This window comes from Ipomoea triloba, chromosome 5 (assembly GCF_003576645.1).
Source record: "Ipomoea triloba cultivar NCNSP0323 chromosome 5, ASM357664v1".
In the NCBI taxonomy this organism is placed as follows: Eukaryota; Viridiplantae; Streptophyta; class Magnoliopsida; order Solanales; family Convolvulaceae; genus Ipomoea; species Ipomoea triloba.
The window spans coordinates 792,460-815,998 of NC_044920.1; the positions used below are offsets into that span (position 1 = coordinate 792,460).

At 34.0% G+C, this 23,539-nt stretch overlaps 2 protein-coding genes across 3 annotated transcripts; one reads left to right on the top strand and one right to left on the bottom strand.

Moving 5' to 3' along the window:
* The first annotated feature begins 919 nt into the window (after window positions 1–919).
* LOC116019582 (wall-associated receptor kinase 2-like) lies at window positions 920–4,103 on the top strand. The gene is made up of 2 exons (XM_031259856.1): window positions 920–1,286; window positions 2,728–4,103. Exons 1-2 carry the CDS (start codon window positions 1,001–1,003, stop codon window positions 4,101–4,103), a joined length of 1,662 nt encoding a protein of 553 aa, XP_031115716.1. The 5' UTR covers window positions 920–1,000.
* Window positions 4,104–12,933: 8,830 nt separating this feature from the next.
* On the bottom strand, window positions 12,934–19,799 carry LOC116019719 (wall-associated receptor kinase 3-like). 2 transcript variants are annotated; one of them, XM_031260026.1, is made up of 5 exons: window positions 18,859–18,944; window positions 17,319–17,492; window positions 14,549–14,683; window positions 14,234–14,401; window positions 12,934–14,132 (listed from the first exon to the last, which is right to left on the bottom strand). In XM_031260026.1, the coding sequence occupies exons 2-5, from the start codon at window positions 17,419–17,421 to the stop codon at window positions 13,045–13,047; spliced, it is 1,494 nt and encodes a 497-aa protein (XP_031115886.1). In that variant the 5' UTR covers window positions 17,422–17,492; window positions 18,859–18,944; the 3' UTR covers window positions 12,934–13,044. The 2 variants fall into 2 exon arrangements, with proteins under 2 accessions (XP_031115886.1, XP_031115885.1); XM_031260025.1 differs by lacking the exon at window positions 17,319–17,492 and having other exon boundaries at window positions 18,859–19,799.
* Between the last annotated feature and the right edge of the window lie 3,740 nt (window positions 19,800–23,539).

A 23,539-nucleotide genomic window follows, 5' to 3' on the forward strand; every position in this document is an offset into this window, starting at 1 on the left:
ATATATATATATATATATATATATATATATATATATATATATATATATATATATATATATATATATTGTTTTCATTTGTGTGCCGTGACTGCCGTCCCATCACAGTGTATACACCTTTTCTTGTTTTTATCCCAACGGTTGTAGTATATAATTGGGGGAGACTTGGAAGAAATCAAGCATATATAACGTAATATTATATTATGGATTAGACATTAACGGAAATTAAATTAAATATTCAAAAAATTGTCAAATTGGCCGAATATTCATATTATAGTTTTTATTTTATATATAACCTTTGGACTAAATTGGCTGTCTTGTGTGACTTGGTCTTTTGTTTGAAGAGGCCAAAGGGTAGCAGGCCATTACAATCATATATAGTATATGTAGTTGGAAACCATTCCTGATCAATCCCATTTCGATGTCGGCCTGTTTAATATAATCCAAGAACATGAATTGCTTCCTTGTACTCGTGTTGTGGGCAGTTCTAGGATGTTTTGCCCCCACCGCCACCTCAAAAACCAACTACCCCATAGCCAAACCCAACTGCAAAGATCATTGTGGGAACATAAGCATCCCATTCCCCTTTGGGTTGACCCCAGGTTGTTACCTAAACCGAGATTTCTTCATCAATTGCTCCATGGATGACTCTCCTCAGGCATTTGCAAGGAGCTCTAACATAGAGGTCCACGAAATATCTGTTGAAGGGCAGTTGAGCGTTATGACCTTGATAGCTCAAAATTGCGGCCTAGGTTTCGCACGGACATGGCTGAGATTACCAAGATTCTACGTCAACCAAACCGCCAATAAGTTCGTTGCTGTCGGGTGCAACACGATCGCCACTGTCTCCGGGAGCGACAAAGGGCTGTCGTACGAGACAGGCTGTATAGCGTCGTGTAACCGTTTGCAAGATGTGGCGAATGGGGCGTGCTCGGGAATCGGGTGTTGCCAGACCACCGACATTCCTATCCTAGCCAGCAACGTTAATTTTACGTTGCGAAGGATGGCGGGGAATCGGAGTACGGAAGGGGCTACTGGTTGCAGCTATGCGTCGGTGGTGAAAAAGGATGCGTTTGAATTTTCGTCCGATATGCTTACCAGAAAATGGGAAGTCAAAGGATTGCCGATGGTGATTGATTGGGTCATCTTCAACGATACTTGCAGTAATTCTAGGAGTACTTGCCAAGGTAACACCACATGTGTCCCTTTTGAAGGTCCTGATGGGGGATACAGATGCGCTTGTGAGAAGGGGTATGAAGGCAATCCATATCTCCATCCAGGTTGCCTAGGTATCTACACTTTCTATATACAATTTCATTCATTTATTTATTGGCTTTACATATATAATTGTGCTTTAATATGGCCTACACAAGGCTAATTTATACAAAGTAAACCCAACAATATTCTTAAAAAATATGGTTGGCCAAGAGACTAGAACTCTGTTTCGCAGAGCTTATTTAGTAGCTTATAACTTATTTTAAGCTATTAACAAGCTATAAGCTCTGTTTGGTAATGTTCTCAAAATAAGCTAGTAAGTTAAAATAAGAGTTTATTTTGAAACGCTACTTGGGGTAGCTTTTCAAAAATAAGCTAGCAGCTTTTTAACTTTTTTCCATCTTTATCCTTATTATTTTAAATAAATGACATCCTTTATCCATTTTAATTGAAACGCTTTTGACATTTTCTTTTCATTATGTTTGGTTGTAATTTCAGTTTGACATTTGTGTTTAAACATTAATTTTTATATATATGAACTAATTTTATGAATTATAAACATTTTTTTTTACTTTATATATTTTCAAATACATGTTCTTACTTTATATTTTATTTACATATATTGATTTCATTATTTTATATTTTAATATACAAACAAACCTATTTAAATTTAAAATTATTTAAATTGTATGAATATGTCCTTTTTAGTCTTTTTACATTTATCAGTTTATCAAAAAGCTAATTTTACCAAACACTTTTAAGCATCACAGCTAGCTTAACAGCTCTTCAGATTTCAGTTTCGAGCTTATAGCTTTTCAGTTTTCAGCTACTTTTCAACTTTCAGCTACCTTTTCAGCTAGGTTTGCCAAACATAGCCTAGGTCAAGCCATAATTTTTAGATTCTGTATAGTTTACAGTTTCTGTACCTATAGCTAACATATTATGTGTCAGTAATTATAAAGTTATTTGCTTGCATGTACAGAACTCTTAATTGTAGGTACAAAATGTGTTAAATGAAGGTACATAATTTTTTATCATGTTCACAATGCAATATGAACCATGGTCTATGATATAACAATTGTAATCCCAATATATCTCAATTTTTTATACCATGGACGACCATGATCCAACTTGTATTGTGGATCTTGGTCCAAAAATTGTGTCCGCAATTAACCAATTATGTGTCTTCAGATAATAAATTATGTCTTGTAAATAAATTGAAGGCACACAATAATATGCTAATACATATACGGAGTAATATGTTAATTTCATATTATGTTCCTACTATTAAAATATTATGTGTAGGTAGTTAACATATTATGTGCTTCTAGTTAACATAATATGTGCCTAGACACATAATTTATTAACGGGAGACATATATATAATATGTTAATTACATACCTATAATCTAAATTTTATTTTGAACAAGAGTCCACAATGGACCTAGTCCATGGTATAATTTGCCAATACAATTTCATTTATTTAGTTTTAATATGTTGTTTATTGGCTCTGCAGATATTGATGAATGTGAAAAGGGAAAGAACAACTGCTCCGAAAACGCCACTTGTGAAAATAAACCAGGCGGGTATTCATGCCATTGCAAGGAAGGTTACGAGGAAGATGGGGAAGGTGGCTGCCAATTACCTAGTAAACATGAAAAAAATGTGAACGTGATTGTTTTGGGTGTTTCTTTAGGCACTATAATGTTGCTGATCACTAGTTTTTGTCTATACTTGGGATATCGACGGAGAAAATCAGTACAGATAAAAGAAAAATTCTTTAGGGAAAATGGAGGATTCATTCTGCAACAAAGGATTGCTCAAGGTGGTGTGTGTTCTGGTACGACAAGAATTTTCACTGCCGAGGAGCTTAAAAAAGCGACCAACAATTATGATCAAGATAGAATCATTGGTCAAGGAGGCTTTGGTATTGTCTACAAAGGACACCTTCTTGACGGCCGAATAGTAGCTGTTAAAAAGGCCAAGATGATGGACCCAACTCAAGTCGAACAGTTCATCAATGAGGTAATTGTGCTCTCCCAAATCAATCACAGAAATATTGTCAAACTCTTTGGTTGCTGTTTAGAGACAGAAATCCCGTTGTTGGTTTATGAGTTCATAAGTAACGGAACATTGTCCGAGCATCTGCACAACAAAGAGAAGGCATCAAAAATGCCTTGGTTGATCCGTTTAAAAATAGCTTCGGAAGCCGCTGAGGTTCTCTCTTATTTGCACTCTGCAGCTTCTCCACCCATCATCCACAGAGATGTTAAACCAGCAAACATTCTCTTGGATAGCGACTACACTGCGAAGGTATCTGATTTTGGTGCGTCGAGATTAGTTCTGCAAGATCAAACTCAATTGATAACTATGGTGCAAGGAACATTGGGTTATCTCGATCCAGAATACATGCAAACCCACCAATTAACGGAAAAGAGTGATGTTTACAGTTTTGGAGTTGTCTTAGTGGAGTTGTTAACCGGTAGGAGGGCAGTATTTTTTGATGGTCCAGAGGAGGAGAGAAATTTATCTCTGCATTTCCTTTCATCCTTGAAGGAGAATCGATTGTTCATGATTCTTGATGACAACATTGTATGCGAAGAAAACACTGAAGAGTTACAAGAAGTTGCTTTGCTTGCAAAAAGGTGCTTAAATGTGAATGGGGAGGATAGGCCAACCATGAAAGAAGTTGCAGTTGAACTAGGTGGATTGAGGAGAGCAGCAAAACATCCATGGATTAATAATAATTCAGAAACTTCCATGGAATCACATGCTCTACTTGTTAACCCACCAATCCCCTTTGAATATGATGCCACCTTTAGTATGACAACAACAACTGAATATGATAGCTTAAAACATCATATGAAATTGCCAGTAGCTGCAGGAAGATAATTGTTTATGAATAATGATTTGTTTCCATTATTCCTTTGAGTAAAAAAAAGTATTATAATTCGATTGAAATAATGGTTGATTTTCTTTAGTTATTTCTATTTTATTTGTCTTTTTTTTTTCTTATTTATTCTACGAGAGTGTAATAATCTTTACAAAAACATTATTAAACTGAAAATTTTAAATACAAAATCTTTTTATGCACCAACAAGTAACAACAATTGACTACAACTAATTATAATATTGTTCACTTAAGGGAGACTAAATATATTATCAAAAAAAAAAGGGAGACTAAATATTATTCTTGATGGATAATAACACTAGGCCTGGGCCACGCGGACCGGCCCAAAAGAACAACTATATATACTTTCAAGAGACTTCGTATCCACGAAATCTCAAGAAATTGGGGGACTGGATGATGGATAATAACACTTGGCCTGGGCCACATGGACTCAAGAGTGCTACCGAAGAGGAGTGCTACCGAAGAGTTCGATAAGGATTGGACTTAACACTTATAATATTAGCAAGATTAGAGTTTATTAGTTATGATGTAACAGGAACTCCCAATATGAGGTAGTCCAGGATTCTTATTCTTTGTAGGGCTTTAGGCCCAAAATATGTATAAATAGACCATCCATTCATGGAGAAGGAGAGGCAATTCTGAGCAATACAATACCTATATTCTCTCACTATATTTTCCTACATATTTCCTATATCATCGCTATTATAACAGATAGTGTTGGCCTGCCTTTGACTACCCAAAAGTCATAAAACCAACATTGGCGCCGTCTGTGGGGATCGATACAAAAAGTTTACGTTCGTTCATTGATACCTTAGATTCTTAACTCTTTTTCTCCCCATACTTTAACAATTTTTGATAACAAAGTGTTTTAGTTTGAGTGGAATCTATGATTTGTTTGTGTGGTTTGATGTTTCTAGATACAATGGGTCACAACGAGTCATTAGGAGACTTCTTGGAGCTTAATGGAACAATTTTGGAGGCTTAGATTTCACTCAAGGAGGATCGGAGCAGCAGGATGCAAAGTGGAAGGAAAGCAAGAATTTTGAGCACATGCGGCCTGACATCTGGCCAGACATCCGGCCGGATGCCTCCTCACTATTTCTATATATCTGGCCATCCGGCTTAGCATCCGGCCGGATGCTAGGCCGGAGGCCCCGTCTGCTGCACAGTATTTAAGTTTTTTTTTTTCTGCATTTTTGGAAAAGTGACGAACCCTAGAGAGCTTAGAACTAGTTTTCTTCATTTCCTTAGCATTTATTAGCTTAGTATAGCTTAGATTAACATTGGAGAACACAACTTGGAGCTTGTATTGAAGATTTGGAGTGGATTCCACCAACTCTTCCCCTTCATTTAATATCAAAAGTGGTTTATTTCTTTATCCCTTCTCCTCTTTACATTTATTGCATATTTATGTTTTTCTTGTTGAATCTTGCTATGTTTATAATGAATATGAGTGAGTAGTCTTATATATGGGTTAGATTAGGTGTTTATTGCTTCTATTGATGCTTGTTATGTGATTATTGCATAAAAGGAGATGAACACCCATTTAGGGTTCTTGAGTTTGAAATTGGGTTTATTTCTATCTTTCAATAGTTAGTGGCCAATGATTATTGCTTGTCTTTGGAAAGTCTTTCATTTCAATAGAAGTTGGATGGAAGATTTAAGCCAACCCAATCTCAAACCCATTTTCTCTCCTATGGAAATAGGGGTAGATTTGGGGCTAAATAGCTTTTGTTCTTCAAGAACTTAGGTTGGTTCACCATGGAAATGGGACAACCTTTGTTCTAATCCTTCGGAACTTGGATTCCTTTGTGCTAGCCTTAAGAACCTAGGGCCATTGTTCATCCCTCAATCCTAGAGTTGGAGTAATACACCTAATTTGACCCATCTTCCCAAATAGAATTTGCATCTAGTTTAATCTTGTTTTTCCCTTATATCCAAAATTCCAAAAATATCTTGTAGTTGTTACACCTTAATCTTTAAAATGGTTTGCTTGGATCCTTATGAGTTTCAACACCTTGGTGACTAGAGTTTAGGTGATTACTCCTTACGTGCCATAAAATTCAATCCCCGTGGTTCGACTTTACACCTATTTTCACACCCCGCTCACACTACATCATTCATCAAACCCAAAAATACACACTCGAAACCCTAATCATGAGGATCATAATTCGGACATGGAGAAGATTAAGAATCAGGACTGATTCACTACTCTATCAGGTCAGATTGGATCAATCCGCCTCACCTTTTAGTTTCCGGATCAGATAAGCCCCCTTTTGTCGCTACTATTTCTATATGGAGTGTCCACTGTTGTCTGCATTTTTCGTAATTTTGTACTATCTATTCTCTCGATTATTAGGATGTTGTACTGATATATTACGACAGTGTATTTAATTTTGGTATCTTATGCATATTATGGATTTTTGTCTCTTTATGGTGTTATTTAATCATAAATTTCTGTTCTGACTCTGTGATTGGCATTCAGTTTGAGAAATTCGGAATGCTTGCTTTGAAGCTTATTGCAATTAGCTATAGCTTCGTGTTCATGGTATTTGGGAATTCAGAGTTGAATCATCTTGCTTCCGAGGTTCTGTAAGACATGAAAAAAATAGAGATATTGCAATCAAATGGTGGCATAATCCGTTTTGTCTATGATAGTAACCTATGATCAGTGCAAGTGGTAAATATTTCTGATGTCCTTTTTACTCTTCAAATCATTTCCATCTATACTGAAGTTTACTTCTTAGTTTCTTAGGCAAAAATTATTGTCTATATATTGTACATCTTATTTGAGAATGGAGCCAACATGATGTTACTACTTTCACCTTTTATTTTTGGTTCTGGGTTATAGTTCTTGTAATCTTGTGGTCCTTAAGTCTCGTGTACTGTTATGTTTTGAGTTTACATAGTTGTTAATATTATCTAGGTTTAAATTTTGATAGTATATGCTGATTTGAAAAGAGATTTGGCAGTGTCCATTGGTGCCTTTGTCATGTGATGATAAAAGGTGATGGGTTATGAGATTTTGAAAAATGTTAATGTCAAATGTGGCTTGGTAATGTTGATGACTGTATGTCTGTATTCTATAATTTTCTTTCCTCCTAATGCAGTAAAACGACCTTTTTGAAGATAGGATTTTGCATGAAAATGCCTAGATTGTTCTCTATAATCATATTGCAAGTATTTCAGTAGCAAAATATCTTGCATTTGCAAGTAGCTTCCGATTCACGCAACATACTTCATCCTTGGCTGAATCATCCATGCATCGGTTTTGTACATACCATACAAATTTATGCACAAAATTGTGCGCAAAAAAAAAAAAAAAAAAGAGAAATAAGAGAAAAGATGATATGAAAAAAAAAAGAAAAAAAAGTATACTCATTAGCCAGTGGCAGACTCGTATTCCCACACTGTGTGGAATAAACGCATACTCACTAGGCAATGGAAGAAAAAAAAAGTATACCCATTAGCCAGTGGCAGACTCGTATTCCCACCACCGTGTGGGAGAAACGCATACTCACTAGGCAATGGAAGAAAAAAATACCCATTAGCCAGTGACAGACTCGTATTCCCACCACCGTGTGGAGAAACGCATACTCACTAGGCAATAGAAGACTTATACCCACCACCGTGTGGACGACATATACCCATTAGCCAGTGGCAGACTCGTATTCCTACCACCGTGTGGAAGAAACGCACACTCACTAGGTAATGGAAGATTCATATTCACACTGGAGACATAAGGAAGCCCCACCCGTAGCGCAGTGGTTGGCTTATGTATATTCTTGCTTTTTACGTAATCTTATAATGATTTCTTTAAATGTTGTTCTATGTGTGTGTATACTTATTGTTGAATTTGTGTGAAATTGTTGTATTTGCATAATGCTACGTGGCCGGTCGGAGGAAAAATCTTAGGTTGATGCAATTGAAGACGATCATCAGAAAATGATTAAATATACTTTCTAGAGACTTCGTATCCACAAAATCTCAAGAAAGTGGGGGACTGAATGATGGATAATAACACTAGGCTTGGGCCATGCAGACCGGCCCAAAAGAACAACTATATATACTTTCAAGAGATTTCGTATTCACGAAATCTCAAGAAAGTGGGGGACTGGATGATGGATAATAACATTTGGCCTGGGCCACATGCATCGGACCGGCCCAAGAGTGCTACCGAAGAGTTCGATAAGGATTGGACTTAGCACTTATAATATTAGCAAGACTTGTGTTTTACCTGTGCGATGCACGAATAATATTTTTATATTAAATAATAAAATTAAAGGTTAAATTATAAATAATTAAACAAACAAATAGATAAATATATAAAAATGAAACAACAAAAATATATATTATGATTCAATTAGTTCATATCAAAACAAACAAATAGATAAATATATAAAAATGAAACAACTGGGGTGGGAACTTCATCAATTATGATCAGATTAAAGCAACAAAAACATAAGAAACGGAAAAAAAAAATATATATATATATATATATATATATATATATATATATATAAACAATATGTAAAGAACATATACCTCCACATCTTCCAACACATATTCTAAGGTTTTTCCTCGGTTGTTCTTGACTTCGTAAAGACGAATCAATTGTACTTTGATTGCTCACACAGTACTGATCGCGTTTATCTTATTTATAGTAAAACAAAAATAGGGGCCATTGTATGTAGATTGTTTTGTGTGTATGAAGCTAAAGTGGTAAGATGGAGTGAACAAAAGATGTGAAATTGGTTGCATGGTTGCATGCTTTATATAGTGGTATGAGAATTTATTAGATAGAAATTTATTTGGAAAATTTTAAAAATAATTGATTAATAATAATTATTGATTGATTAATATTAATATTATCTGATTATATTATTATTATATTATTATTATTATTATTATTATTTTTAAGAATTAATAATTAATAATTTGCAATTTGTCTTTATTAATAATAATCAATCCTGTTATTATTTTAAATCAATTTACCCTTTTTCACCGATTAAGAATTATTGCCTTTTTTATAATGTAATAATAATCAATCTTGTTATTATTTTAAATCAATTTACTGTTTGTCACCGATTAAGAATTTTTGCAGTTTTTTTATAATGCAATAATAATCAATCCTGTTATTATTTTAAATCAATTTACCGTATTAATAATAATAATCACTCTTGTAACTATCCGATTATATTATTATTATTATTATTATTATTATTATTATTATTATTATTATTATTATATTAAGAATTAATAATTTACAAATTGCCTTTATTAATAATAATCAATCCTGTTATTATTTTAAATCAATTTACCGTTTTTCACAGATTAAGAATTATTGTCTTTTTTATAATGTACATTAGCATGTAATTTCTATTTTATTGTATGCAATTTGCCTTTATTAAATCATTTGAATTTGCCTTTATTTATAATAATCACTCCTGTAATTATCGGATTAAAAATTAAGAATTTGCAATTCGCCTTTATTTATAATATAATCACTCTTTTTATTATTTTAAATCAATTTACCGTTTTTCAACAATTAAGAATTATTGCCTAATCAATCTTGTTATTATTTTAAATCAATTTACCGTTTTTCACTGATTAAGAATTATTGTTTTTTTTATAATGTACTTTAGCATGCAATTTTCCTAATAATTATTGATTAATCACTCCTGTTTTTGTTGTTGTTGTTATTATTATTATTATTATTATATTATTATTATTATTATTATTATTATTAAGAATTAAGAATTACTCCGTAATAATTTGCAATTTGCCTTTTATTAATAATATAATAATCAATCCTGTTATTATTTTAAATCAATTTACCGTAATAATAATAATAATCATTCCCTTTATTATCCGATTATATTATTATTATTATTATTATTAAGAATTAATAATTTGCAATTTGCCTTTATTAATAATATAATCATTCCTGTTATTATTTTAAATCAATTTACCTTTTTCACCGATTAAGAATTATTGTCTTTTTATAATGTAATAATAATCAATCCTGATATTATTTTAAATCAATTTACTGTAATAATAATAATAATCACTCCTATTATTATCCGATTATATTATTATTATGATTATTATTATTATTATTATACATTATTTATAGGGGATATATATTTGTAACTTTATTTGATTGAAAATCATTGATGACTGATTTTATGAAAATATAAAAGGATAATTAATAAAATCAATGGTAACTTTATTTGATTGAAAATCATTGAGGGCTGATTTTATGAAAATATAAAAAGATAATTAATAAATAGACCATCCATTCATGGAGAAGGAGAGGCAATTCTGAGCAATACAATACCTATATTCTCTCGCTATATTTTCCTACATATTTCTTATATTCTCGCAATTATAACAGGTAGTGTTGGCCGGCCCTTAACTACTCAAAAGTCATAAAACCAACAATTCTAAACCACTGAATATGATAGCTTTAATTCCCAAAGCACGTACAAGTCTGATCTTGGTCGTCATTTCCTTTCTCCCTCAATTTAATTTGTACACCAAGCGTATGGTACATTTTTGTTGGACAAAAGATACATTCGATGAGAACTGTGTCAAATATTCAGACAAAGTACCAAAAGATATTACAGTTTATGGATCTAATTAACTTGGGGTCCGAATTAATAAACTCAATAAATAAAAAATAGAATAAGTAAATGAATAATAGTACGAAAAGACAAAGAATGTATACTGCGGAGACAATTCTTGTATTAATATGCTGTGTAATTGCTATTACAGAGATCCAGTGATATAGACAAGATCGAGCATGATGTCTAAACAAGAAAAAAGACCAAACTTTTATACTAACTAGCCTCCCAACCTCCCCCACGAAAAGGATGGGTAGTTGCAAACATTAGTTGATTGTAGAAAACTGCAACATTTGCACAAGGGAAAATATATTAATTTTGATAAAAAAAATAAAGTAATACTTTTACATTAAAATATAAAAGTATTACATTTTTGTTGGAAATAATTCTCGGAAACCCAAGAAAATGGAGAAAATAAAAAAATCCACAGAAAACAATAAATCCAAGAAATTAACCTACTAGGTTAGAATAAACCTGGAACAGGGACGAAGGTGGACGATCTTTGGGTTAGGTTGTAAGCACGAGTCCAGTTGTCTCTCTCCTTAAAACCTTGGATTAGGTGTTAGAGCACAAGAAAACCTTAGGTTGTAAGCACGAATGGAGTCGCCTCTCTCCTTAAAACCCGTCGAGTTGCCTCTCTCCTTAAAACCTTGGGTTAGGTGTTAGAGCACAAGAAAACCTTAGGTTGTAAGCACGAATCGAGTCGCTTCTCTCCTTAAAACATTGGGTTAGGAACAACACATGGATGGGCAAAGTTTCGAGGGGAAAAGCTTATCATTTTCTATCCTTTTCAAAATGCTGCTGCTCACCTGGAAATATATAGTGGTGCACAGCCTCTTTCCTAACCAATGTAGGACAAAAGCTCACTTAAAGCTTTTCCACACCTAAATTCCATCTCAAATGAGTCTACTTTAAGAACCAATTTCTCATTAATCCATTATTAATTTTGAGCGTATAATATATCGATCTCTTAGTCTAACTATGAAGAACCCGAATCCACTTTGACTCGACCCAAATCGGAAGTGGGCCCCACATATATTTATACCACAAAATGACCACTTAAAATGCCATTTATGCCATTTTTCCAACAATTTTGTCCTTAAAACTATTATGTTTTTCCTTATAAATAACAACAATTTTATTCCTAATTTTGCATATTGATTCGATCCAACCCGATCCAACTCACAAAAAAAAGATATGTGAGATGATTTCGTACAAGTGTGACTCAATTTTGAACAATTTGAGTTAATCTTTGTTAATTATAATGAGCACATAAAATGATACGAAGAGAGTATATTTCAAGTGTATATAATTTAATTTATTCATTAATTTAAAATGTAAAAATTAGTTGCATGCATTTGATTTTTGTAGAGGTGTATAAGAAGGTTTACTGGTTGAATTTATTAGTACGTTTAATATTAAAGCTTGTAATAACATTATTGCACTCATAGTTTAATTAAAAAAAAAAAAGTTGAAGTTCAAAATTAAAGCAAATATGGAATTCAAATAAAGATCCAACATAATATAAATTTGAAATACAGTAATTAATTTAAGGGAAAATGACACTTTTTCCCCTTATGTTATGTGCTTATAGCACTTTTTCCCCCCTGTGTTATTAAAGTGGCAGTTTTTCCCTCAGTTATTTTAAAAGTGGTAGTTTTCTCCCTTGTAATATTAAATTGACATTTTTGCCCTTAAAAATAAACATTTCATTTATTTTTATTCTCCAACCAATTATTACTAATATGTATGGAAGATCACAGTTCGATACGAACCTAATCGAACACTGTAGCAATTGAACTTAAATAGTATAGACGGTTACGGTTACGATTCAGAACCTAAAAATAAAATAAAATAATTGTAGAATTTAGACTATTTAGAAATTAGAAATAAAATTATAAAAATAAATAAATAAATAAATAAGTTTTGATTGGCGGTTCAAAATCGAAATTGGAACCGAACCGTACCGATTTATCAAAATAAGTGTTTGATCATTTTTACTATATATGACTGTGGTTAAGTTCCGCTTCACGGTTCAACAATTATTTAATTTTATTTTTTCGGTTATGAATCGTAACCAGAACAGTCCATACTATTTCAGTATGATTGCTACAGTGTTTGGTTAGGTTCGAACCGAATTGTGATCATCCATGCCTATAAGTAATAATTTGTTGGAGAAGAAAAATAAATGAAATAATTATTTTTAAGGGTAACAATGTCAATTTAACATTTCAGGAGGAAAAACTGTCACTTTAATAACGTAAGTAGAGCCTCTGATTCCATATAAGTCTCTGGATTATTGGCCCATAGAAGCCTCTGGATTATTGGTCCATGGTTGTATTGCTGCTCTCCTCAATCCACTTAGTTCCATAGCAACTTCCTTCATTGTTGGCCTATCCTCTCCCTTCACATTTAAACACCTTTTCGCAAGCAAGGCAGCCTCTTGAAGCTCTTCAGTGTTTCCCTCACATATAATGTTGCCATCAAGAATTTTGAACAACTGATTCTCTTTCAACAATGAAAGGAAATACTGGGATAGAAGTCTCTCTTCCTCGTGGCCGTCAAAAGATACAGCCCTTCTACTCGTAAGCAACTCTGCAAGGACAACTCCAAAACTATAGACATTACTCTTTTCCGTTAATTGGTTGGTTTGCAAGTACTCTGGATCTAGATAACCAAATGTTCCTTGCACCATTGTTGTCAATTGAGTTTGGTCTTGAGGGACTAGTCCCGATGCACCAAAATCTGATACCCTGGCGGTGTAGTCATCATCAAGGAGAATATTTACAGATTTAACATCTCTATGGATGATTGGAGGAGAAACTGCAGAGTGTAAATAAGAGAGGACCTCAGCTGTTTCTGTTGCTATTCTTAAACGGGTCGACCATGATAATGTCGATGCCTTGTGTTTGTTGTTTAGATGTTCGAACAACGTCCCGTTGCTTATGAACTCGTAAACCAACAACGGAATTTCTGTCTCTAAACAACACCCAAAGAGTTTGACAATGTTTCTGTGATTGATTTGGGAGAGCACAATTACCTCATTGATGAACTGCTCGACTTGGGTTGGGTCCATCATCTTGGCCTTTTTAACTGCTACTATTCTTCCGTCAAGAAGGTGTCCTCGATAGACAATGCCAAAACCTCCTTGACCAATAATTCTAGTTTGGTCATAGTTGTTGGTGGCTTTTTTAAGCTCCTGGGCTGTGAAAATTCTTGTTGTGCCAGAAGATGCACTACCTTGAGCAATCTTTTGTTGCAGAATCATTCCTCCATTGTCCCTAAAGAATTTCTCTCTCATATGTGCTGATTTCCTTTGTCGATATGCCAAGTACTGAGAAAAACAAATGACCATCAGCAGAATTACAGCACCTAAAGCCGCACCTGCAATCAACATTTCTTAATTACTTAAACAAGCTAAGTGTTGATGGTAGTATCTAACTATCTATCACGTGAAGTGTTGTTAAATGGCAAAAGATGTTTACCCAAAGCAATCATGTTCACATTGTTTGCATGTATACTAGGTAATTGGCAGCCACCTTTCCCATCATTATTGTAACCATCCTTGCAATGACACGAAAAACCGCCTGGTTTATTCTTACAAGTGAAGTTTTCAGAGCAGTTGTTCTGTCCATTTTCGCATTCATCTATATCTGTAGAGCCAATGAAGAAGAAAGGTAAATTATATTAAAGGGACCGCTGTGGCAAAGAAGAAAGACAAAAAGAGAAAAGAAAAAAGAAAAAAAAAAACTCTGAAAAATGAAATTGTACATTTAAAAGTGTAAACCTAATATACGTACCTAGGCAACCTGGGTGAAGATATGGATTACCTTCGTAACCTTTCTCACAAGCGCACTCATAACCACCTTCAGTATTTGTGCAAATAGAATTTTTGGAGCAGTTGTTCTTCTGTCCAACCTCACACTCATCAATATCTGCAAAACCAATTGACAAGAAATTAACGTTGAGCAAATGAAGACAAAACACAAGGAGAGCAAACAACATATGATGAGTGTAGACAATTGCTATACGGTGGACCATGCTATGTGGAACATGGTCTAGAAACAGCATCTTACGTCCGTTATATTTAACAAATTTTGTATTTCTGAGTGAGTTCAGACTTGTCACACATATTGTGTTTATATTATCAAATGAAAATATAATTGAATTAAAATGATACTTTAGTTTTGTTGAAATAAAACTAGACATGTATAAGATGAAATAACATGTCTCACATATTGAGTGTATATTGTCAAATCAAATTGTAGTTGAATTGAAATAATACTTTAGTTGTGCTGAAATGAAACTACAATGTGTATAAAAAGAAACTGAATAACATGTCTCACATATTGAGTGTATATTGTCAAATGAAACTGTAGTTATATATAAAAATGATACATTAGTTGTGTTGTAATAAAACTACATTGTATATAAAATGAAACTGAATAAAAATTTCATATATTTGAGTGTATATTGTCCAATGAAACCGTAGTTGAATTATAATTATAATTTAATGGTGTTGTAATAATACTACAGTGTATGTATATAAAGTAAAATTCAATAACATATCTTACTGTAATAAGACTATTATATGTATAATGTCAAATTAAACTGTAGTTGAAACAAAATGAAACTTTAGTTATGCTGAAATGAAAGTACAATGTATATAAAATGAAATTGAATATGTTATACAAGCATAATTAATTATACGGTGTGAGTGCCCTTTTTTTTTTATTAAAAGAAACGATATTATTTTGGGCAATGATCCACAGTAAAATAGTCATTATCTTTTAATTGTTATAAATCTAGGAGAAAATTGTCATTTTGGTCCAATGACTATTGTAGTAGTGTTAATTGCTATCTGGGACTTTCAAAAATGTTAATTACGTACCATGAATATGCATTTTTTCTAATTTTGGTCCAGCCGGCCAAATTGCCGGGCAAAAACGGCCGGAAAGCATTAAACCAATGTTAATCCTTAATTGAGAGGGGTAAAAAAGTCTTTTCCTATTTTTATTATAGGAAATTTGGCCGGACTAAGATGGGGCATTCAAGCCTCCGATCACTCAAAACTGATTCCTTATCCCCTTCTTGTTTCCCAGGCGCATTAGCTAACCCAACAGATTCACTAACAACAGCTTTCAAACACAGCTTACACAACAAAACTATATGATTGCTCATTGCCTCATCAATCACTACACCATACTTAGGTGAATTGGCAATCAACCATGCTGGCAAAGAACACAAACTACATACTCATTTCTAGCCGCCCGGAGGATTCTATACGAATAGCTGCAAGGAAAATCATTCCATGAATGAACTTCAACCCTAATGGCGTATATTTCAGAAGGAAGAAGCTGAGTACGACCAACAGGAAACTCCTTCAGATCTATAACACAGTTTTCCGTGGAATTGGAACAATGAGACAATAAGAAACCGGGCAAAATGAGCATTGGAGGGGACGGATCCTTGCCAGGGAAGCTCACAACACCAGGACAATTAGCGTAGAAGAAACTATCCTGATCATGATCGAAGTAGCTTTCGAGAGAGAAGCACAACTCGGCTTGGGGATCGTGGAGAGGATGAGTGAATTGGACATCGTTGCCCTGAGCAGAGGAGCGGAGCGTATGGGGGTAGCGTCGGGACTGAATTAGAGAATCCAAGGAAGCAGATGAAGAGGAATGCAGGCAATGGAGAGTGTGGTGGAATAATGAGGGAGAAGGGAGACAGTGAGTAGGGTTGAAAGGGAAAGGGATGAGAGTAGTCGGAGAGGGAGCCGAATTTGCCGGGAGTATACTGGAGAGAGAATCGAGAGTGGTTTGAGATAGGCAGAGGAGAGAAGTTAGGGCGGAGAGAGCGGCGGGGATATCAGACCCCGCCGCGGCGGTTGTTGTTGCGGCGGTGGGAGAGATGTGGAAGCTGGGAGAGAAGAAAATGCAAGGTGCATGCGGAATTGGTGGACGGCGGCGGGGGATTAAAGCCTGTAGAGGAAGGTCATGCCGGCGGTAGCAGATGAAAGCTTGAAGTTGGAATGTTTTCCGGCCGTCAAAGGCCAAATAATAAAAATAGGAAAAGACTTTTTTACCCCTCTCAATTAAGGATTAACGGTGGTTTAATGTTTTCCGGCCGTTTTTGGCCGGCAATTTGGCCGGCTGGACCAAAATTGAGAAAAAATGCATAGTCATGGTACGTAATTAACATTTTTGAAAGTCGCGGATAGCAATTAACACTACTACAATAGTCATTGGACCAAAATGACAATTTTCTCTAAATCTAGCCTTTCAATTGTTAGTTTATTCCATTGAAGTATTAGATTTGCAATTTGGTCGGTAACTGAAAGAACAGATTTGCAACTAGGTTAATATATAATTAAATGCCTAAATTTACAACAATATGCAGTTCAATGTGCATAATAATTGAATAAAAATGAATTTATTAAGAGCATCCTTATTAATGAAGTTTTTTCGCGGTAATTGAGGAGTTTTTGTAAGTGTGATTAGGAAAGAAAAAATGAGAGAAAAAAAGAGAAAAACAAATATGATTTATAAAAAAAATAAAATAGAAACAGACACTGTCTATGGCGCGCCTGACGCGCCCACCTGCCAGAGTGGGCGCATGCTGTGCGCTCAACGCGCACAGCAGCCTCCTTTTCTTTTTCTTTGCACTGTTCCATGCTCCCCTATTTAGCATATGCTCCCCATCTTCTCTCTCTCCTCTCTTCCCTCATATGACTTGGCATAATTTCTGACAATAACCCCAACAAAAACTATTGATATGGATGGCCTAATGAATCTTAGAGCATCCTTATCAATTGAGTTATTTCACGGTTTTTTAGAAATTATTGTAAGTGTGATTAGGAAAGAGAAAATGAAATGAGAGGAAAAAATAAATAAAACAAATATAATTTTAAAAAAACAAATAAATAAAGTAGTGTGAACAATCATTAAATTTCTTTTTTCTTGGAAACCTAAATAACTTCATTCTTGCAGGAGAACCCAAATCTTCTCTCTCTTATCTTCTCTCCCCTCCATGTGGCTTTCATTCCCTAAAATACTGTGAAATAACCACTGATGTGGTTGCTCTTATTTATATTGACGTTGTTAGCAAAAATTGTGGGTTCTTTTTATAAATATTGAAAACATAAAAGATTGTAATGATTATAAAATTGATCGTATAATTTTTTTTAAAATTTTATTAATAGCCTCAATGAGTTCTAAATCCTTAGGTGACCATGGTTACAGTAGACCCTAGTTGCTAGTCGGGCGGTAGATTAGCGCTTAGGTAGCGACCTATAAAAACAAAAAAATAGTGCATGTATGTGTGGTCATATATATATATATATATATATATATATATATATATATATATATATATATATATATATATGATGGCATTCAGGTGAGAACCACTCGTCTAGGAGAGAACTGAGAACACTTCGCAGCACGCCACGTGTCTAGATGTTGTTGCACCTAACGTTATAACTAGGTACACCTAGTTGCATAAATGTTAACAAGATAAATTACTTGCACTTGTAAGTGAAAATAGGTGCACAAGTGCAAGTAAAATGTATTACATGTGCCAGTAAATTGTACACTGAGCATCAATACTAAATGGACTTAATGTTATAATTAGGTGCACCTAAATTGCACTCAGGTGCATGAATGTTAACAAGGTAAATTACTTGCACTTGTAAGTGAAAATAGGTGCACAAGTGCAAGTAAAATGTATTACAGGTGTAAGTAGAATATATACTAATCTTAATACTAAGTGCACATAATGTTATTACTAGTTGCACATAACGTTATAAGTGGGTGCAACTAGGTGCATGAATGCTAACAGGGTATATTACTTGTACTTGTAAGTGAAACTAGGTGCACTTATAACGCAATTACTTGCACCAAAGTTCGAGTTATTTAAGAAAATGCCACAGCGTCATTTTTTTAAATTAAATATGATTCAATGATCTGGACACATGGACGACTGTAAAGCGTTCTCAGTTCTCTTTTGAGCTATGGTTCGTACCTAAGTGCGCCCTATATATATATATGTGTGTGTGTGTGGGTAAGATAGAGATATAATGATGGAGATAGAGAGATGAAATTATGCATACCTCGGCAACCAGTGAGATAAGGATTGCCTTCATAACCCTCCTTACAAGCGCAACGGTACCCCTCACTACTCTTGACAGTACCATTGACGAGAACACACGTGGTATTCCCTAAACACCCGGTAAGGCATTCCTGCTTGGGTATGGTCCAGTCAAGAAGGGTCGTCAGTGGCGGCGTTTCCCTCTTCAAATCCCAATCTCTGGTGGTGAGGAAAGTGGTGGAAAAGTTGAACTCCTCTTTCTGCACCACGAACACGTAGTTGCAACGAATAACACCGCTTGTATAGCTATAGTTATTCAAGCTATCCACCGAAACGTACACGTTCCTAGCCACGTTAGGAATCCCGGTCTCGCAACACCCAAAGCCGTTGCAACTCCCGTCTTCAACTTCTCGTGTGTTGTTACAGGTGGCCACACAACCTTCGGTTCTATAGGAACCGTCATCGCCGTAGCCGTAAACATAACCGAAAGTGTCGCAACCGACAGCAACGAATTTATTGCCGGTCTGGTTGACGTACAATTTCAACGACTCACCCGATGACTTAAACGAAAATAAATTGAGTCGGGGAGGGTATACACCCTCGTCATAACACTGTCGAGCCACGTAGCTCTTGATGTTCAACTGCCCTTCAACTGATATCCTTTTTACCACTACATTACCGCCCACTAACAATGCGATAGGAGAACCATCATTAGAAGTAGCAGTGGTGCAATTAATAATGAAGGCTCGGTTTAGAGCACAATCTTGTGTCAACCCAAAGGGAAATGGGATGCTTACATCCCCGCAACGATCATCGCAGTTGGGTTTGGCTATGGGATAATTACTTTTTGATGTGGCGGTGGTAGGACCAAAACCTACTACTGCCGACAACACAAGCAGTAGTAGTACAAGGAAAAAGCTCATGTTGTTCGACTATACACTTTCCAAACGATCGATAACAAACGATTGGTTTGTGTTGAATTTTCAACTTGAATTGGTTTCCAGCCAACATTATTTGTGTGTGTGTATATATATAGGGTTGTCCTCTTATGGGAAAACAAAATAAAGACCAAGTCATCACGCAAGATCGACCAAGTCCAAAGGTATACATAAGCTCTAATTAAGAAGAGGGAAGGAGACTTTTCTTCGTTACTCAATTTTTATTGAAGGTAATATTACATTCATTAACAAGTGTTGGGCAGAGGTCGATGAATGGACCAATTCAATACTAAGTAACTAGAGAATTATTAGGTGGAGGTTTGTGAAGCAATTTTTATACCATGGACCAAGGTTCACACTACACTTTGGACCTTCGTATATGTGTATGTGTCTTATGTTGTGAGTTTTTTTGCATTTTGTATTATGAAATTTTGTACATTAACAATATGATTTTGTACGTAAAATAAATTAGTAATTGTGTCTTATATTATAAATTTTTGTATCTTGTATTGTGAAATTCTGTGCCTATGAATACTAATTATGTACCTAAATCATATTTAAATAATAAGATAAATATATAGCATGTGTATTTGTCTTATGTTGTGATTTTTGTGTCTTGTGTCATGAAATTTTGTACCTTATGAGTATAAATTTTGTACATCATCGTTTCAATCCAGGGTTCATAATGCTATGTGGACCCTAGTCCATGATATAAATTGCATCGGTTAAGGGCTAAGTCTAGCACCTTGCATGTGAAAATATGATGATGGTATAAAGAAAATAAAGTTGAAGCCCCTGTTTGGTAAATGGCTGTTGGCTGATTGGGCTGGTTGTTTGAGTTAGAATGAATGACTTGTTGATAATATTAGCTGATTGTAAAAGTTGTTTGATACTTATTAGTTGTTAGCTGATAGCTGTTTGGTATAATTTCTTTTCTCGAAAAGCTAATTGAAAATGCTGCTTTGAGTAGCCTTTTGAATTTTAGCATTTTGGAGTTACAAAAAGCTTATTAACCAAACAACTAATAGTGGTCAAATAAGCGATTATTTACCAAACAGAGCCGAAATAAAGTTATTACACCTTCGCTAGAATAAAACGTCATTTTAAGTGGCTATTTTATGGTACAAATATCAATGGGGTAATTGAGAAATTGAGTCTCAAAGTAGACTTATTTAAGTTGGAAAATAAAGGTGAAAAAATGCTTGGAAGAACTGAATTGAATAAGTATTAGTCACACATTGAAAAAGGAAGTGGTTTGCACTATTATATATATACAATACCATTTTAGAGGGAGTTTAAATTGTATAGCTTAGATGCTCATTTTCGCACGTAGAGATGAATGCAAATCAAATTTCAAAATAGCCACTTACGTACAATATTTGTGACCTCCAAGTGAATATTGCTAATGTGATTTTATGTACTTTTATTGAATTTGTTAATGTTAAGGTACTAATAATTTAATAATGCAAATAACTAAACTAATTTCTCATACGATCATTAATACAAGTATACTTATCATTTTTTGGAGTTATAAATGAAAAAGATATCTTGACTAACACATATGGGATTGGGGTCAATGAAATAGCTAGATTTTTAACATTCCATACTTCTTCGTAGGGGTAGGACATATATGATTATCGGTGGCTCATTGTGAGCATCTAATGAGATGTCAGTACTTTTTCTTTTTTTTTTTTTAGATGCCAGTACTGACATCTAATGTCCTATACCTAAGAAGAAGTATGGATAATGTCCTTTTCAAAAAAAAAAGAAGTATGGATAATGTCCTACCCCTACGAAGAAGTAGAAATGTCCGTAAAGGCTGTTCCAATAAAAATTGAGGCCATGTGCCATATTTTAATTTGGGTCCTTTTTCGAGTAATTTTTATATATAAATAATAGTTGTTCAAAAAGTTATATCAAAATATAAATATTGTATAAAATAATACCTATAGAATTTTATTTAAAAAGTGACATGCATCATGCACATTTAGATGCAAAATCATCAATCAAACTTTTGATATCAACTTTTTCTTCATTTTCAATGGAGATTAAAGCTAATCCATTGAGTCTCTCTTGCAACATACTTGATCGTAAGTATGATTTTAACAATTTCAACATTGAAAACTCCTTTATGCAAAGGCAATAGTAATCGGGATAGTCAATAATATTCGGTATGCAATCACTGTTCGCACATTAATCTAGACCATTAACAAATTTTGAGATCAAATCTTGTACATCAATCACCATTCGCACACATTTAATCACCATTTGCACACATTTAATAACCATCCGTACTCACTTAATCACCATTCGTACACACTTTATTACTGTTCGAACACACTTCAACTTAGCATTTTAAATAAATCTAAACCATTAAATTATTAAATGGATGCACAAGATCTGATCTCACGATCTTACCTAAACAAGTGATCTCATATGATCCTATATATATATATATATATATATATATATATATATATATATATATATATATATATATATATATATAGGGTTTTTAAAACAATTTTCAATTGGGCTCAATTTCATCTTGTCACAAATTGGTCCAATCTTCATACATTTAGCCTAAATTTTTGTAAACTATATATACATATAAATATTTTTTTTTAAATATGGGGCCCCCAAAAATTGGGAGTCATGTACGACCGCACATGTTAGACATGCTCAGATGCGGCCCTGTTCGTACTCTAGTTTTTTTCTTTTATAACGTCGTCCAGTTGTTATACCGCGGACCATGGTCCACAATGCATTATGGACCGTTGTTACTGATACTACAGGTCATCTCAAAAGATAGTGCCTTACATTTGTTTTTATATTATCGAATGAAACTGTAGTTCTATCGAAATATAACTGTAGTTGTGTTGAAATGTAACTACAGTGTACATGAACTGATACTGAATAACAGTTTCACATTTGTGTTTTATATTATCGAATGAAACTGTAGTTATATCGAAATGTAACTGTAGTTGTGTTGAAATGTAACTGCAGTGTATATGAACTGATACTGAATAACAGTTTCACATTTGTGATTTATATTATCGAATGAAACTGTAGTTCTATCGAAATGTAACTGTAGTTGTGTTGAAATGTAACTGCAGTGTATGTGAACTGATACTGAATAACAGTTTCACATTTGTGATTTATATTATCGAATGAAACTGTAGTTCTATCGAAATGTAACTGTAGTTGTGTTGAAATGTAACTGCAGTGTATGTGAACTGATACTGAATAACAGTTTCACATTTGTGATTTATATTATCGAATGAAACTGTAGTTCTATCGAAATGTAACTGTAGTTGTGTTGAAATGTAACTGCAGTGTATGTGAACTGATACTGAATAACAGTTTCACATTTGTGATTTATATTATCGAATGAAACTGTAGTTCTATCGAAATGTAACTGTAGTTGTGTTGAAATGTAACTGCAGTGTATGTGAACTGATACTGAATAACAGTTTCACATTTGTGATTTATATTATCGAATGAAACTGTAGTTCTATCGAAATGTAACTGTAGTTGTGTTGAAATGTAACTGCAGTGTATGTGAACTGATACTGAATAACAGTTTCACTTTTGTGTTTTATATTATCGAATGAAACTGTAGTTATATCGAAATGTAACTGTAGTTGTGTTGAAATGTAACTGCAGTGTATATGAACTGGCATTAAAACGACGTCGTTTTGATTAATGAAAAAAACGGATGAAATGACATCCGTTCCATTTCATTCGTTCCGCGCCATTCACTTT

Excerpts from the sequence above, each read along its gene's own strand:
- LOC116019582 (XM_031259856.1), top strand. The coding sequence starts at position 1,001 with ATGGCGGGGAATCGGAGTACGGAAGGGGCTACTGGTTGCAGCTATGCG. Across the intron at positions 1,287-2,727 it reads TCTCCATCCAGGTTGCCTAG|ATATTGATGAATGTGAAAAG; the intron begins GTATCTACACTT and ends TTGGCTCTGCAG.
- LOC116019719 (XM_031260025.1), bottom strand. The coding sequence starts at position 19,759 with ATGAGCTTTTTCCTTGTACTACTACTGCTTGTGTTGTCGGCAGTAGTA. Across the intron at positions 14,684-18,858 it reads TTATCTCACTGGTTGCCGAG|ATATTGATGAGTGTGAGGTT; the intron begins GTATGCATAATT and ends TTGGTTTTGCAG. Across the intron at positions 14,402-14,548 it reads TCTTCACCCAGGTTGCCTAG|ATATAGATGAATGCGAAAAT; the intron begins GTACGTATATTA and ends TTGGCTCTACAG.